The following is a 19,610-nucleotide window of genomic DNA, read 5'->3' on the forward strand; positions in this document are numbered from 1 at the left end:
ATATATTATTAAAAAAATACTGAGATACCATAAAGTTTGCCTCTATATAATAATTATAAATGATAGTATACTATTTCTATATAATAATAATATTTAACTGCAAATTTGCGTCGCGATGCAATGAGTCATCGCCTTTTTTGGGGCACATGAATGTTTAAATATAAATATTTATTTCATACAAAAATTAAAATTTTATGTTACACTCCTTAAGCGGAAATAAATTTCAGGATCAAAACTATTTGCCTAGGTAAACATAAAATCAATCCAATCAAAAAAAATCGAAACATCCGTGGTTGATAATACATTTCAACCTAAAATTCTGTATATTATTGCAAAATTTAAAATTAAAAACGTTACGGTATATGTAGGTAAATTAGATAACATAGTAATCAAAGAACTTTCAAAAAATGGCAACTATTAACATTTTTACCGGGTGTACCATTTTGTAATCGGCAATGATTCACAAATTAAGAAACTAGGGGTAAAATTTTGATAAATAAGAATCTCTGAGAAATAAAATCATGAACGAATAAATACGTTTTTTTCATTCTCGATATTTCGTATAAATTTAAAATGGTTGCCATAGTTTCAAACTAGTTATTTATAATTTAATAATATTTATGTTTAAATGCCTCTATAATTTTTGGTATAAGCGATTTATAAAAAATATCTATTTATAATATAATATAATTTGCACTCACCAAATTTTTCGGCGTCCATTTTCTGCGTACAACTGACACTGACACAATTATTTTTATAATATCACTTACACTTTACACTATATTCTTATTTATATTTATTTTTGTTATTTACACTTTTTTATTTATTTCACTATTTTTTGATACGTATAAAAATATTCTTAAATATAAAAAAGAATTTCACAACTTCAGCACATGTATGCTGTATCTTTTTTCCATGTGCAGAACAAACACGACACTTTCTTCTCACATATTTCTCCGCACTTTTTATTTTAATTGGCTGATGATTTTTTAGCTTATCCGAAAGACTTTGGCCGGTTTCACACGTGCCGGATGGATTTGCCCGGCACCGGGCTGGCGTCGTGTAGTGGGGGTGATGTATGGGCAGCGTCAGGCCGGCGCCGGATGGATTCGTCCGGCATGTCTGAAATGGCAGGTACTAACCCATACAACACCATCCCTACTACACGGCGCCGGCCCCGTGCCGGGCGAATCCATTCGGCACGTGTGAAACCGGCCTTTCTGATGTGATAGAAACTGGTGAAATCGATAGTTTTCACTGAACTCTGCATTTATTTTTAGCCTTACTCAAAATAAAATCTTTGAATTTAATTTTTCTGTTACGATTCAAATTTTGATAAACACGGAACAAAAATAACAATGCGCATTAAAATAAATAATAAACAACATTATTTGTTTATTCCTTTGTTTTTCAAAATATTATGTAACTATGTACTGATCGGCTACAAAGACAAGATAACTTTAATAGTATATAAACATTTAAACTGAATTACGCTATATTATAATTTTCCTATATATAACACTTACTATATAAAAATAACTTCAATTGCATTTTAGTTATTATTTAATATTAATAAAATTCATATTGACGCATTGGGTCAATCTAGCAAGTTAATGATTTTTTTACATTCTCTCAAAATTGCTAAATATTTATTTCAGATATACTATTTATGTAAAATGAAATTTAAGTTATAAATATTTTTTACCATTGATACTACCAAGTAGTACTGCTTTTATAATGCGGTTTATATATAGCTTTTATATATTATGTTCACTGATTAAAGATATATTTGTAATATACGCATTGTATTAGCTTAAAGGTATTTCAAAAAATAATAATTAAATATATTTGTGTCAGGGGTGTACATTTTTTGATTTAAAGCATTTTTTTAGTTTATAATTACCATTGTGCAACAGTTTGAATTAAGTACAATTTGCATATTTTAGTTCTTGTATATGAGCCTTCTGCGTCTGAAGAATCTCTGGATTTCAAATCTATATGGACGTCTGAATTGTACATGCGTCCTCCTGGTCTCAAGTATGTACCACCTCCAAGTTAAAGAGTTTGTTTGAAGTTTTTGCGCCCAGTTTATCAGCCTTGTTACACATGGATCCTCCAGAGGGGGGTTTAGGGGTCGCCTCTTTTACTGTATTTGTGGGTCAGCATTTTTCAAACGGATTGCATTATTATATAGTTATGCATGCTAAGCTTATGTTTTATGGCAGATACTCTAAAAGCTCTAACGGCTATGACAAAAACATTTTCCGACCTGCCAGGATTTTATGACCTAATAGCGTAAGATTTAGATTCTCACGCGTAAATTTGCATGAAAACATTATTTTTAAACATTTGAATCCTGTCGATTCAATCTCTACATTGTATGTAAGGTATGGTTGGTCTTATTTTTAGACATTTTGCTGTTAATCAACCGTCAATAAAGAATATATTTACATTTTTATTTTTATTTTTATTTATTTAAAACTTCTTTGAATCGGTATAGTTAATATATAAGCACATATTTATTTTTATATTTGTAATAATAATTCCAGCTACCGTACGTAATCCACATTACTAAGATTACGTCGGTTTGGAAATTAGTAGTTTTCAAGAAATCTCATATTAGTGTTATAATAACTTGTGCTCTTAATATATTTTATTTTGACTAGAATATGTAATTGTATAGATATTTTTATTGTTGTTTTAAAAAAGAAGATACAGTAAATAAATAAATAATAATAATAATTAGATTAAAAAATTTTAACGTTATATAAATAGGAACATAATTATATTTCATAATACGTGACATTATGACGTTAATCTTCAGTTAATTTATAAAATCATTTTATCTGCATATAAAATAAAATTTTCATTTATATATTTATAGCTTTATAGCTTTGTTAAGGATCTGGTACTTATAACTGATATAGCTTAAATAAATACAGCATTATTATAAGTTAAATATATTGATCTCTTGCTTATAGTTACTTTTATCGTCATCTTAACTACAATTTATTGGGTTATTAATTGCTTTAAATGAAATGATGGTTATTTGATAACATATATTTATTTGATTTTTTTACATCAATAATGAATTTCTTATATATCTAAATTCAAAACATATAATTGTATATATATATATATATATATATATATATATATAGTAGTTCACTAATAATAATTACAACACATTGTCAATGAACATATCTTTGAGCATCACATTATAAAAAATCAGTCTAAAATAATTTAAATAAAATATCTATATGTACCACAACATTGAGTTCATTAATTTAACACAACATTTTCAGGTATACGATTTAGAGACAGTCTTTTACGCGCAACCATAATTAAGCAAAATGCTATTTAAACTCATAATTACTCACAACCGGTGATAAAACAACATCAACTGGAAGCGATCTTCCTTAAAGTTATACATACATATATGTATGTGTATATTTACGTATATAATATTATCTATCATCTTAATAAATATATTTGTTACATAAAAAAATAGAATGTGAAATGAATACATGAATTACGTTTATTTCAAGCTACTCTTTTGCTACGATTGATTTTTGATTGAACGGATTAGGAAAGGGACGCTTGAAGGACAACCATTTATATCGGATATTTATTCTCAAAATGTAAACCCACGCGTTAAGTACAAAATAACAGTGTTTTTAAAACAAAAAATAAGTCATATATATCTCTATGTTAACTTAAGTGAATTTATAATTTATATATATTTAAACAACCTTTATTTATATAGGTATTTAGCCTCAAACTCCCATGTTAACTAACCAAACTACTACTACTGAACTGCAATATAGTAATAAAATTATCCGGAAATATCAATAGGAGTGTTTTATTTCGTATAATGTTTATCGTATCTGGTCCACTGGACCTGAGAATAAATATCCGATCTATATCGACAGCTTTGTCATTGTTTCATTATTCTAATCTGCACTTTGGATTCACCGGATATCGTTCAGCGAAGTTCTTCACTATTAGATCGTACTGCTTGGTGTTAACCAGCTCGTGCCTGTACCTCCACGATCTCTTCTTAGACTTGGCTTTAATCCCAGGCGAGTGGCACATGAAGGCTCCGTTCACGATAACGAAATCATAGGACTTCAAGCACATCTCGAGCATCTGCATGAACGAAAATCGATTAGCATTTGCGACGTCAAGCTTATTAAATTTGATTCAGGGAACACCCACCTGCGTCATCTTGTCCTGTCGACCTTCCCAAGAAAGAGTCTCGCTGTACCAAGGGGTGTGCTTGGTAGCTATGTATATTGGTTCCCATCGATGGTAGGGAAATTGCCTCTTTGTAATGGCGAAGGGCTGAAAATATGACAAATACATGACCCATAGAGTCAATACACAATGGTATCCAATTTAAAGAGTCCATTTTACTTAGATACTAATATATGTGTATTATATTTATAAATACCTTAATCACTTTTCCAGGGTCCTCTTTGATCCACGTTTGCAAATCTGGTATTTTTTGGCAATGGCTGCATACCCAGCGATGAAAATACACGGCTTTCCCTTCTGAGTACAACTGTTGAAGGCTAAGAAAAAAATATTATTAATAAAATAAGACTCAATAAAATGTAAATATCCAGTGTGTTATTAATAATATAACTAATATAATTAAAGACGGAATAGCGTAGTCCGTAACGTTTCTGAGGTTGCGGGCTCGAGCCCCGGCACCAGAACTCGAATTTTTATTTATAAAAAATGCACTATTTTTAAAAAAACTGCACTGACATCTATTGGTAATGAATTATACTACACATTTTTATTTATAATTACTATTAATAAAGAAGTCACCGATTCCCAGACTTATAGTCTGGTGTTTAATACTTACTTGTAGGTATTCATTATGATTGACTTACTCAGCTGGTGCAGATTTTCCCCGTTGTAACGCATTGGGCTTATGCCTTACAACGGAAGATTTAATAAAAAAAAATTTAAGTATCAAAATAAAAATAATCAATTGATAAAACGCTTTTCTAACGGGGGTATAAAAAAAGTAGAAAGTTCCGAAACGAGCTAATTCTAAATATAACTCCTCAACCAAGCCAAGCTAGCTGATTTCAGGCATAATAAATGATACCTCATTATTTATTTATAATAACATAATGTTATAAATATACAGATAATGTTATCACTTAAGTATCCTTTTATATATATTATTATATTATTGTTTATGTTATCGTAGGATATTTCTCAATTTTTATGTAACCGTATAAATAGGCCCGACCCACTGGTAAGAAGGAGAATCAGAGTGGGATTTGTGAACGGAGGCCGAACGCTAGACGTTGCTTCGACTGTAAATAATTAATTCAAATATTTATTAGAGACAACAAATGAAAAAAATAAAATAATTACAATAAGTGAATTAGAACATTATTTTTGCTCCTTTATGACAATAACAATGCACTACAACAGGGTTAACACAATTAACACCTAAAGTATCAGGTTATCCTATTAGTCTTTACGTTTTTTTCTTAAATCTGCAAAAATATATACTTTTTAATAAATAACCTATAATTTTACTATTCTTTCTATATATAAATATTTATATAAAATATATTAGATAAGCTATATTATGCTTTATGCGTTTTAACTCGGTCATAATGCAACAATATCAGTTAAAAACATATGATTATAAATGCCGTTAAATTTAGAAAGTGTCAAATATGGTTCTTAAATTTTCGTTCTAATTATTTTGATATTAAATATCTACGTAAATTCTGGTAGTCTTCAATGGTTGTTAGTGAGAATATTAGTAGGGCCGCCGAGAGCTAACCCGGACCCTGGAAAATCATTAGCTGGCCACACACGCACGGATCTGTCCACCAGATCTGTCCGAGACGGATGTCCGGCCGAGAAATCCGATCGTATATGGTGTGAAAAAACAGCGATGTGTCTGTCCGCTGTCCGTGCTCAAATGATTCGGGACCTAATTACAAAAATGACTTTTTGAATAAATAATATTAGGTACGAATTAACCGTTTCTATGCTACAAATTAATATAAAAATTGATCAATGTTGCGAAATATTTCAATTAGACATTAAAAATTATTAAAAATGTCGACTCTTTTGTGTTTTCTTTGCTGCTTAGTGTTGCCATATAGTGAAATTCCAGTACATATCAAAAGCAATAAAATCGTTCCATCGCGGTAAAAACGCTCGATTATCAAGCGTTTATATTAAGACTTTTATAATAATATTACAAGTGAGAATCGAATAAAGAACATCCAAACCAAATTTTGACTAATAGGAGAACGCATAAAACAATTATCCCTTCTCAGAAGTCAAAAATCCACGTCAAAAGCAATAAAATCGTGTCGGCGCTGTCGCAGTGGGAACGCTCGGTAACGAGCGTTCCCACTGCGACAGCGCCGACACGATTTTATTGCTTTTGACGTGAATTTTTGACTTCTGAGAAGTAATAATTGTTTTTGCGCTCTCCTATTGACCAAAATTCGGTTTGAATATACTTTGATTAGCCCTCTTATATTAGAAGTGCATAGTAATATCGATAAGGATAGCTTTCATATTTTAAGACATAGTGTAATATCGAAATGCAGACTAACTATGGAGCAATATGTGAGATACGATATCTGTCTGTATTTCGCTTATTTTTCCCTTAGAGATGAGTTGGCCTAGCTTGTATTTTGGATTAGACCTAACAAAAGTTCTAAAATTATTATTAATTTTAGAACTTTCATTAGGTTATATTTGGGTTTGAAAAGCAAATGGACGTTTCGCAACTGTCAAAATGAGTTTCATAGATATTTTAGAGCAGCATATTATCGCAGTTAAGTTATATTTTTGCTAGAAGAGATATATATCTACTAGTAAAAATATAATTTGACCAAAAAATACACGTAAGTTGGTAAATATATATTTTTTTATTAAATCTTCCTTTGTAACCTGACAGGCGTAAGCCCAATGTGTTATAACGGGGTAAATCTTTACCAACTGAGTAAGTCAGTCAGATATAATGAATACCTACAAGTGAGTATTAACCACCTGACTGAAAGTCTGATATGAAGGAAAAATATTTTAATTTTATTTTTAAATATAAATGTTACCCTTACAAATATAAGGCAAAAATCACTTTACAGTTTAAAAAATCAAATCAATTTTTATTTTTGTGTCTTAAAATAAAAGCTTGGGAGATAAAATTAATTACGAATAAAAAATTAAATCCTAATTGAAGCGTTCCATTATTTTTTCATATAAAGTACATATATGTCATTTTTGTCATAGAGTTGTGGTGAGCATCTGTTAGATACAGAAATATTTTTAAAGTTTTGAATTTTTTCAATTTATTTAAAATCTTTGCTAAAATACTGTTTAGTATACATTAATATTTTTTCTTTTAGTTCATAAACAAATACTTATAATACTTTTCTTTAACTTTTTATAAACAAAAGCTTACGACGAAACAAATCATATTAGCGCTCTTTTATTTTTTATACATAGAACATAAATATGTATTTTTGTCAAAAAAACGTATTTTTAGAAATACATCAGTAAATGGTAAGTAAACTTAAGATAACAGTATATAAGTAAAAAATTCAGAAATATTGTCAGAAACTACCAAAGCACAAATTAACTCTCAAGTTTGATACGAAGTAGCCTTGAAGGGATTCAGATCCACCAAAACTGTGCAAAACAGATGTGATATTGAGGAAATTATCCTGACTGGCACAATTAAATGGGAAAATCTGTTTAGCAACAATTTGCATTGATAATAGATAATTCACAGGGACAGTTACTAAATGCCACAGTAATATAAAATACCTGTATTAAAAAATAAAACGTATTGAAGAATATGATATACATAGCAAGTATATAAAAAATATTTTAACAAACCTTGATTTATTCCTCGGTACGTCTTCTCCAGATTCAACCTCAAACACTGGTATCACAAAAGCTAATCTCCACTTCGGGACAATCCCATAATGACCATTGATCTTCTGCCTCTTGATCATCATCGTAAATCTCGTAGCTAACCCTTCGCTGGGAATCATTTCAACGTCAGACACCAAATTATACTGCGTTGTTGATGCATTCCTAGCAACGTTCCTAGCAACGTTAACAGGATATATCAGACCATACTTAGATCTATAAGTCTTGACTTCGGTCATCTCAGGCATGGAACAGTCTTGGAACCAAATCCACAATTTCCTCTCCTTCCTTCTCAAATCCAACCAAGCCATATCACTTGTATTCGACTTCTTATGCTCCGTAGTTTCATTCTTGGACGAATCTGTGATATTGCTAACAGGAGACTCTGTAATTGGATCTGGTATCTTAACCTTCTTGCGCTTCATCTTCGCGACTATAAAATGCTCTTCTTTTTTCAAAAAACGCGGACGATCGTGCTGAGGAAAGACTAGATGCAAAGACACCTTAGACATGCCATCATAGCATCTACATAGTTGAGTGAATAAACGCATTGTTATATCCAAATCGTAATCTGGTACAAAAGCAGCCACGCTTATAGGTCCATCCCAGAATCTAGCTATCTCAACTACGTGATATAGGAACTCTGGTGTCACGTGAGTAGCGTATGTCACTTGATCTAAAACGTACGACTTATCAAACATTGTTCTTTCGATAGCGTTATAGATGACCCTATAAGGACTTTTCTTCTCCAATTGAGGAGTTCCCGATACGATCAATTGACTCCAATCCAACTTGCGCGGTAGTCCGTAGTTGAAGTTGCAATAACTCATATTCTTGGATGGATGTCTTCCTTTCATGAAATATCCGGGTAGATCTTTAGGATTCTTTCTATTACCCATACCCAACATGTCGCTGTTTCCATATTCTATTAGACCATCGCCTCTGTTCTCGAAATATCTGATGTGAATTATTCTGAATAATATGAGACCGCACAACGCTATGCCAGTCATGGTGACAACTCTTCTGAATTTGCATGTCTTGACCATGTATCTTATGATGTAATTCTCCTTGTGTTCGACCGTCATCTTGAGAAGATTTCTGAAAACAATTAACTTAAATGAAACAGCAATATTTAATCTAAAAGGATTAATGGATAGGCGAGGCTTACAAGAAAGTATAAAGAACGGAAAAATGTTTATAATCTCCTGATAAAGCTGGATTATTCGAAAAGTTCAGCGAAAATTTCCCTACGCCTTTAATATGATTGACAACGTCTGATTAATTTTACTAGATTAATTTAATGGTTTTTAAATGAATTTTTATATAAAACACTTTGTGACAACATAAAAAAACAGTATTTTTGTTAATTATTATAATATAATATTATACTTAAATTGTGTAAATTGACAAACACTATAACTAAAATTTAGCTATAACGTCTCATTTTTAAACTGCTTAAATATATTTTTATTCTAAGTATACTTTAAAATCATTAAAATATCTGTTAGTACTAACTTTTAATTATCAAAAATAACGACAAAAAAATAAGTATAAAACCAATTTTTGTGTATGAATTTGTCCTAAGCCTAATTATATAACAGTAAAATATTATTGACCTTTCAACATAAAAAAAATATTTAAATTATGGATATTTAAGGTGAAAAGATTTTAATACCGAAAAAATACTTAATTTCTATTTTATTATGAGCAAAAAACTCAGCTTTTAATTAATCAAATGTACATTATGTATAAATAATGATATATTTAAATCAACTATAAAATGTATTTAGAAAAGCAAAAACATTTTAAAATAGTAAGTTTTAAAGAATAAATTATTATATATACTATATGTAAAAGTTAGTGGTGAAATAAAATCGCTTATCAGTGATAGGCGTGAATAAGTTGACAACTCGATATGCATGAAATTTTAATTCGTTTTTTGCTTGCTGTGAGTAAAAAATTCAGTGAGTAAAAAATATCTTAATGTAAAAAATATCAGTAAGTTAAAAATATATTTATAAAAATATCTAACAACTTTTTGCGAAAGAAATATTTTTCTCGTTATTTTATTATATACACTGCTATTTTTTTTTTTTTTTTGCTATAGTCGATATATTATTTTGTATGACTACTCGTGACGCGTAACAATTTTATTTTACTCTAAATAAATATTTTTACCGCGAAAATTAAATGATCATATTTATATTTGAAGCTCTGATTTTATACCTGTAATTATAATTAATTTTGTTCTTTAACACATAAAGTTATTGCATCTTTGTAGTATAAATTATCATACAGAGATATAAAAATTATAAAATCAACTTTTGAAATAAATTAGTTCAATCCCTACTAAATATTGATATATTTTTTTTAGGACTTAAAATATTGTTTAAATAAAAATAAAATTTGTAATTAAGATTTTCATTTTCATATGAGTAAAAAGCTTTATAAATAATAACATATTTATAAATACCATATGTAAGAGACGGCAAGTGGTGGGCGTGAATAAGTTGATAACTCGAGATACATAAAATGTCTTTGCAGTCAATAAATAATAACCTTTATATTTTATAAAAATATGTTTCAATTGACTAGCATATTTTTACAACATGCTATTTTTTTAATTATAAAAACATCACAAAAACATTAAATGTATTTGGAACAAAATGTCTAGCCTTAAAAGTTTTGACTTGAAAAATTAATATTTTTGACTCGTCAACTTATTCACGCCCAACACGAATACAATAGTGGAAATTGATGTGTAATTTTACATATACATAAATATATTTTATTTTTGTGGAAATATTTTTTTTCGTCTGACTAAATTTTATTTTGTACTTTGTAACAATTTTCATAATATTCGAATTTATATTACATAAAAAATCTATAGAAGCGTTTAATCAAAATTTTTATTTTTATTTTTGCGCTAAATTATGCAATATGTTAGTTAAATAGGTATTTAAATACTCTATATCATATAATTTTTATGAGCTAAAAACAATTTCAGTAGAATTTTATGACACTAGAGTTCACAATTCAAAAGTTTTTTATTCAAATGCATTCGAACAGATTTTTTGCTTTATATTAAAATCAAGCTATAAAACATTATTATTTTTTATACATGCTTACATATTTTTAAAGCCTATGCTACTAATTAAATCTGCCCCAAATGTATATCATTGAATATTTAATACATATAAAAGACTAATGATTCTTATACACTAATTGTAATACATAACATATGATTATATGTGTAAATTTAATAAAACATTTAACTCTTGGTGGTCTAACATTAAAATCGTCACAAAAATAATTAACGCATGGGTTAACGGCTTAGTCCTACTTATTGCACTTAACGTACAATTGGAACCTCTCTCACTGCCCATGCAGTGTATCCTGAGTTGCATTTTAATCACTTAAGATTTTGTTCATTTAATCAAAAAAACGTCAAATAGAACACGTGATTACAATTCGATCGTTATATTGTAATAAAACGATCGAATTCTATGGTTTGATTTATATGATATTTTCTGAAACGTCGAGGGATGTATAGAGGAATGATTGTATACATATTTTAGAAAGGTAAATTTTAATACATACACATATGTAAGAAAATATTCGCTAATAATATATACTAAATATTCAATAAGAAAATATTTTGAAACCGTGAAACGGTCTGTATAGTGATAATAATAAAAAGTGCAAGACTGTTTATTTTAATTTTTTAAATAAATTATTAAATGTTTACATTTTAAATAGGTACAATATTAAATTTTAATTACTCTTGTTGTTTATAATTATTAACTTTACTATAAGTAGCGCAAAATGAGCAGCATCGACTTCCTGCGCTGTTGAACTATTTTTTGCGTTAGTGCAATATTTTTTTTTAATATACGAATACTTAAAAATAAATGAGCGAACATATTTATAATTGGAATATTCGGATTACATTTTCAAATTGAAAATTTTATAATAGAAACATGCTTTTGCCAGTTTCAAAAAGCAGTATTAAATATATATATATATATACATGTATTGTTACCGATGGGAATCAAATTTAATAATAGAAGCAAATATCGCGCTATTGTCATATCACTACCTGTATAATTGTTTCTTATATATAAAATAATTTAAGGTAATTTTATTTCATTATAGCGTATAAAAGTGCATCGCTTAGTCACTTTTATATACAGATAGAGAAGAATAGAGATTATACTAAGAGTCTCATTGATTAAACTTCTAAACAAAGGATGCGCGCGTAAAGGAAGTTATATTTTGCGCAATAATCATTTTTGTAAATATATATATACATGCATTAAAAAAATTAACTAAGTTGTAAATATTATAATAGTTAATTATATTAACTAAAAAAAATGTCCTACATCTTCAAAGTGATATGAATTATATACATGGTCCTTAATTTTAGTTATAGATCTAATAGAAAATACACAAATTATACCTTTTTTACTAGTGAGAATACCAGCTTCAGGTTGTTTGTATTTAATCTTCGACGTTCCACATAACCTCAAAACGTCACTCAAGCTTTATTCACAGGATTGTCTCATCATATGTTTGTCCGATCGCGTTTTACGATGCACGGTTCGATTGCTTACGCCTTTTCCCGTTTATTCCGAGACAAAGGGGAGCAGGGTCTTTCTCGGGTTTTTGACATTACAATAGTTGAACATGCGCGTGAAAGTCTAATAATATCGCCGAAACGTTCCGCCTAACGACCGGTAAATCGACGCCGTCGCCATCTGGCTGCGTAGAGAGAAAACTCCGGAAAATCAATACAACGGACTTTTCTAGCATATGTTGTTGTTTGAAATTTATTTTGGTAACATATACGTAGCATTCGAAGATTATGTGTGTTGTTGTTGCTTTGTATATATAACTACTTTATTTACATTATAACTGTAATCACGTACATATACTTTTAATATATTATTTGCGATTCAACAGTTAGTGGACTAAATAAAAAAATTACTCGTACAGTAAAATATAATATTGAATGAGTAATCCTATAATATGATTTATAATAATATTTATATTATTACGTATTATATACAGGTATAAAACAAACTGTTAAAGATATTATATTATATTAAAATGAAGCTTAGGAACAAAAGAATCTTTTATTAATAAACATGTTTTGATGCGTTTTTAAAAATTTAAAAAATAATAAAATCCTGTAAAATATATAAGCACTAAATAAGCTAGCACTTACATTATACACTGTAGCTATACCAAGACTATAGCCACACAACGAATTAAAAAAAAGAAGAACAACGTTCACACGAAGTCTTGAGCTTGCGTTTAAATATGAAAATTGTGAATCGATATTTGTTTTTTTTTACATAGTATTATAGAAACAGAGAATATGATCAAACCTTTTGAAGTAAAGGTACTCCGGATGTTCCCACCCGCTCCTAATGATTAAGCTTAAGCCCTTCGCATAGTTAAATGAACGCCAACGTATTGCTCCACCTCTGTTCTTGACCTAAGCCGTCACGATCAACGGCTGCGACTTTATGCTGAGAGATTATGACCTCCCATGACTAAAGATGGACTTGAGGGGAAGTAAGGAATAAAATGGCTTAATCGCATTCCGCTTACTCACGATATTTTTCGGGGAGATAAATTATGCACGGTTGGCACCCTTTATGAGATGCCTCTTTGTCGAATATAAGCCTTTGAAGTGTGGCATGCTTTATATCAGTTTAACAAAACGTAAATAATATTTCTCAGAGATAAAGATTTAGTATACACATCGCTAAAGTTTGCGATAAGATCTCGAGAATGCTTAATTTCATTATGAGGAGTCATTTTACGATATACATATTAGTTTACATCGTTGAATTCAGAAGAGAAAAATCAGCTATTTCTAAAATTATATTTTTATTCGAGCGCCCTTATTCTTAAAGCATTAAATCATAATTTATTACATTATTAACATATTTTTATTTTCAACAATCTATCAATGACTGTTTGCGATTAGTTTTAAAAAACTTAAAAGAGCTCAGATTTTTTTATATATTAATAATAGCCTGTAAAAAATAAGCTCAAATAACAAATACAAAACTAAAAATTTTAGAAGTAAATAATTACTAAAAATATGTAGTGAAAATATTTTTTAACGTGTATTTAGCGCCTTAAAAGTTTTTTATATGAGTTTTAAGTTAAAAACGTCTTTGTCATGATGGTTATTATTAAGGGACCGTTCTATTGGTAAAAAAATGCAAAGCATCGGTGAATTACCGACATCACTCTTCAACAACTTGAATAAAATGCAATGAATTGTAACCAAAATCAAAAAATATTCTTTTAACAAATAAATTTTCTTACCTAAAATATAGATTAGCATAATCCTACATTTTTTTCCAGCTCCTCGTAACTATCGCCGAAAACATCCTTATTTTTGGCAAGCTCGCTAAGAAGATGGATGGCTCCTGAAGAATGCTCTCAAGCGCTGACGTTCTGGCCGCATCGAGTAAGAATAAAGGACGCGATCGCGACTCTTACAGTTCTATAAGACTCGCAGCCGAAAGTTGCCGACCTTTGGTAGATTGTTGACACCGCCCCTATAAAATATAAATTAACTAAATATATTCCACGAACAAAAGAGAAAATTTTTTTTTTACTAAAATCTTCTGATCTGAGTTAGATGAAACTGGCAACAACAACAAATCAATAGAGGCCGAGCCTACTATTAATAATATTTATGCTATTTGTAACACTTTTAATACGAGTTATCTTGTGACATTAAAGCCTTTGCAATAAAATATATTTTTGCATAAAACGACCAAATTCTTGTAATTAAATAATGACTTTTGCCTAAGCATTTAAGTATACTAGTTCATATAAAATTATTATTGGTCTCGTCATTCACATAAAATAATTTGGCTAGTAGTGAAATATTTTTTTAATATATTTTTTGAACATGATCTTTAGTGATTTAATATCTTCGAACGCATGGTCTTTTTTTTGGCCACTTTACGTTAAATTTAATTCATCTCTTAGACCTCTGCACTATCACATATATTTAGTCACACGTAATACGATATTTATTTGGTATTCTTTTTAAATTGTCGCAATATGTAGTATTTAAAAATTGTCTAATTGTCTAGTAAGTTATTTATTAAGATCATGTTGTAAGAATGACGGTTAAGGCCAAAAATGAAAGTCAATGGGCAACAAACGCGCGGTCAGAATCGGCACTTACATTTCCGACAGCTTCATAAATGATTAAACGACGATTTTAATTTGATGTTTTGCTATATTTTTATAAAATCATACAAAATTTATATTAAAAAAAAATATAAATGCTGATTAAAAATTTTTTTTTTTAATCTATTTATATTCATATAATTTAAAAAAAAATTTGACTGTTTTGTCTTCACAGAAAATAGTATTTCTTTTTCTGTAAAAGTTTATTATCATAATTATATTTTCAAATATTTAACTATGATAAAGACTTTAATTTAAGGATATGCTACCAAGTAAGTTGTTAAGACCAAGTTATAAGAAAGGCGGTTAAGGTGAAAAATGAAAGTCAACGGCTAACAAACTAAGGAATCAGCACTAATGTTTCCGACTACCTAATAAATGTTTAAACGACTTTTTTTATTACATTTTCAATATATTTTTATAATCTCATACAGAATTTATAGCAAAATAATTTAATAAAGTCTTGATTTAAAATGATATTTTTTTTAATGTATTGCTAAAATATATTTCTTATCTGTTTTATAATTTACAATTTTTAATTGTTATGAATTTTGGATTAACTGTTTTGCCTTATATTTAATTTTTACTTTTTTACAGAAAATAATAATTTATTTTTTCCACAAAAGTTTTAAATCATAACTATATTTCTAAATATTTAACTATGCTAATGACTCACATTCTGAATCAACATTATTTACAAATGGAATCTGAATATTTGTTGGGCTCAATTTTTTTCATATTATACCATATGAAAAAATGTAACGCCCCATAGACGTTTACGTGTTGGACGAAAATATTTTTTTGTGATAATTCAAATCAAATTTTCCCGCTAGTCAAAATTCTTTACAATGCGTCCAATGTGTAATTTGTATACATTATGTTGTCAAAAATAAATTAGATATAAATACGAAATTGTGCCTCATTCCCTTAGAACGAACGCCCCCGCGTCTACGTCAAAATATGACGTCGCGAAAGAGCCAAAAAATGCCTATAAGTATGTATTTTTTTCACGTCAAAGGAAATATGAAAACTCATCAAACGCCATTGGAAACTCAATCGAAGTTTTCGGTCGCGTGATACGAAAATTATCTATAGATCAAATCCTTTTTCACTCGCGGATTGTATATATTTTTTCGAAGCAATACCACACATCTTCAAAAAATCAAAAATAAATTATAATACCTTCTTTCATAAAAAGACTTCAAATAAAACAATTCTGAGAAATTGGTTCAACATATTAATTGCGAGGTAAAATTAAGCACAAAAGTTATAATTTTAGGTAATAATTATTTAAAATATTAAGTGCAATACATATTACATAAAATCATTATATATAAATGGTAATGTATTGTATTGTTGTTATTCAGGAAACTGTTCCGCGCTCTGAACATTGATTTAATCTATACTGCTATAAATAATTATATAATAATTGTAATTATAGCAAAAAATATGTCATTATTTCTATTATCATAAAAATTGCGTATTTTTTGCGTAATTTTGGCAAATTCCTAAATTCGCTTAAACATCATAGACATCTGTCGATTGAGTTTTATATTAAACTTCTTGCGTCGATAAAACAGTCAACTGTTATTATAAATACAATATTTCGTAAGAGTGAATAATAAGTGTATTGATTAAATTATTTATTAAATAAACTTAATATTTTTTCTATTGCCATAAATTATATATATATATATATTTATAAATAATTCAACAATAAAGTTATTAATATGAATAACTAATCTAAAGAGTAATTTTAATTTTGTAAAAAGATACATTAATTTAATTTCACGTAATTAAAGTTGATTATTGTTCAATTAAGCTTTGAACAAAACAAATCTTTAAAAAAAACAATCTGCTTACAATTTCTCCAACTTGTCGAAAAAAAATGTTGTAGAAATCTCGTTGTTAAACCAACTTTTTTAAGCTACAATTTTATACTGTATTTTAATGAAAATAAAATAATTTTAGTCGCATGATTTTAAAATGTTATTATAATTCCTAATCTTACATGTATTATATATTCATTTTCAATTTTTCTGATTTGTGGAAATGTACAAAAATTCCTAGAAAGTGCCTAGAGAGTCGCGATCGCGTCCATTATACTCTCCCGTTGCGTCTATGACGTCAGTACTCTAGCATCCAGCTTCTCAATGAGCTTGTCAATCACAATGATGTTTTCGACGATATCTATAAGGAGCTAGACAAAAATATGTAGAAACTTTTTAATTATTTTTAAATCTTTATTATTGTTCATATAATGAAGCCTTAGAAAAATCTGTTAAGTCATGTTTGTAATGAAAATTTGTAATAAAAAAATAAAAAATCACTAAGTATTCAATTGTACATTGTCAGTTCTACATTAAAAACAAATTTGTATTTTTATATGCAAATAATATGCTTTAAAAATTCGATTATTTTTCTGTATTTTAAAATAATATTTTAAATGTATCAATATATCAATATAAATACAGAGAAGGTTCTCTGCGTTTAATTATTTTTTCATAAAATAATAAACTCGCCCAATGCAGCACTGTAAAAATCGATTACACTACCTATAATTCAACCTCTGCTAACCTTTACATATTTATACATAACACCTTTTAGTTTATATTTCATTCAATACAAAATTAAATAATATCATAGTTAATAATAATAATTTGATACTTATCCGGGTATGCGTAATATATTAGGAATAGCTATTTGACAATGTAGAATATATAATCCGAAATACAATAGAATGATTCATGTAAAAATTATTCATATATTATACAAAGCATTTTCTTACTAATATTTAGTTTTAAGACAAGGCTTAGTTCTTACTGTGCAAAATATTCACTAAATATTATAATATATCATTGACACGAATTAAATTCAAAGATTTCGAGTTTTGAAAAAACGTTAATACGAAAAAAATAAAAATAAAATTGCTATCTTAAAAATAAGACTTCACAAAAAAATAATGCAATATTGGACAAGAAAAAGCTATCCCGCACATGATAAGTGCAGGTGTATCAAACGATTAAAATGTGTTCAAAGACATCTTGATTGTTTTTATACAAAAAAGCAATCCTAATTTTTTTGGGATGTTTACTAATCATTAATTATTCGAGATCTGTTTTTAGCAATGATTTTCAGCTGTTGTAAAGAGTGTTCTAAAGTGTCGCGATTACGTCCCTCATTCTAGTTTCTAAATGAGCTTTACAGACCCAATAGCTGAACAATTTATGTGGTGTCTCAAGTATGCGTCATTATATTTATGTTGTTTTTATATTCATAACAATATTTGAGTTGTTTGTTTGTACTATTTTGTATATAAGGCATCATGAAGCATTAAATAAAACTGTAAAGTCATGATGTACAGATTTCTAATTAATAGACAAATAACTAACACGTATCAATAATAAATAATTTTGTAATCGACTACATATAACATACTGACTCATTAAAACAATAAACTGTATCTTTAAACAATGAATCCTTACATTGGGTTTTGTTATCAAGTTTCCAAGTCATCGAACTCTTTCGATTTAGGTGACTCAGAATCTGGTTGGATGGTCAAAGGGAAAGACGAGTGTTTTTCTGATTTTTTAAGATCGCCTCAGCGCAGCTTTGTTTTCGTGGAAAACTATTATTTAATATAAGAAGCAAAATAAGTATAGATACAAAAAAATCTACAATAGTATTATATTGCCCCGTTTCAATTATTATGTAACAATATTACATATGCCTAATAAATTATAGATAAAAGGATGTTACAAAAATTACAAAATATGCCAATGAGTGTTTAATTTTAAATAAAATATTGGTTTTAAATAAAAAGTTAGATATTTGATAAATATTGAAGATACGTGTTTTATTATTTTAGTATTTAATAATAAATAAAGATGTACATAAATTAAATACTAGAAATAGAGACAATTTAGGGGTAGTTAAGAAAAAGAAAACGAGTACGGCCAGGGGAATAATAAATGGAGATGTGAATTTGCATAATAATGTTCCTAGAACAATCCGCTAAAATTAAAATGTAGTGAGTTTCCTCAATGGGATAAAGAAACACATTCGTGCATTAGAAAATTGATGTTTTATAAGTATGCTTAGATTAAATTTGTTTAATGTATAAAAAAATAGCTACATAATCTAAATAAATTAATAAAAAATAATATTAGTATATAATCAATAGAAATCACTTTGTATCTGGGGCTAGTTTTTATTATTAGCGCATTTTTATTATTAAAAATTAGAGTCTGCTGCCGTGACTCGAACCCGCGGCCACGAGTCCACCAGTCTAGACCCTACAGACAATGCTATTTGATATCCAGATCAAACATGCACTAATATACATATTACGTAAATCTAGTTATATTACAATTTCGAAACATTTTATTTTAATAAATCATATCAACTACACGCTATTCTTTCGCTCAAAACATCTTTAGATGGCTTGTGCT

General features: G+C 28.4%; 1 protein-coding gene across 4 annotated transcripts in view; it reads right to left on the minus strand.

The window, feature by feature from the left end:
• Nucleotides 1-3,152: 3,152 nt before the first annotated feature.
• LOC148235561 (beta-1,4-glucuronyltransferase 1-like) overlaps nucleotides 3,153-19,610 on the minus strand; it is a 41,604-nt gene continuing 25,146 nt past the window's right edge. For 2 of the 4 annotated variants that reach the window (XM_088185241.1, XM_088185240.1), the window contains 5 exons: nucleotides 14,278-14,513; nucleotides 7,897-9,030; nucleotides 4,454-4,574; nucleotides 4,219-4,344; nucleotides 3,153-4,149 (listed from right to left, as the gene is read on the minus strand). In XM_088185241.1, the coding sequence (XP_088041367.1) occupies nucleotides 3,949-4,149; nucleotides 4,219-4,344; nucleotides 4,454-4,574; nucleotides 7,897-9,017 (1,569 nt within the window). In that variant the 5' untranslated portion in view covers nucleotides 9,018-9,030; nucleotides 14,278-14,513 and the 3' untranslated portion in view covers nucleotides 3,153-3,948. Of the gene's footprint in view, nucleotides 4,150-4,218; nucleotides 4,345-4,453; nucleotides 4,575-7,896; nucleotides 9,031-12,391; nucleotides 12,674-14,277; nucleotides 14,514-19,610 lie in introns of those variants that run through there. The other 2 variants (XM_088185243.1, XM_088185242.1) reach the window with 2 other exon arrangements.

Source organism: Plectrocnemia conspersa, unplaced genomic scaffold, assembly GCF_051122295.1.
Source record: "Plectrocnemia conspersa isolate PC_06_02 unplaced genomic scaffold, ASM5112229v1 ptg000004l, whole genome shotgun sequence".
Taxonomy (NCBI): domain Eukaryota; kingdom Metazoa; phylum Arthropoda; class Insecta; order Trichoptera; family Polycentropodidae; genus Plectrocnemia; species Plectrocnemia conspersa.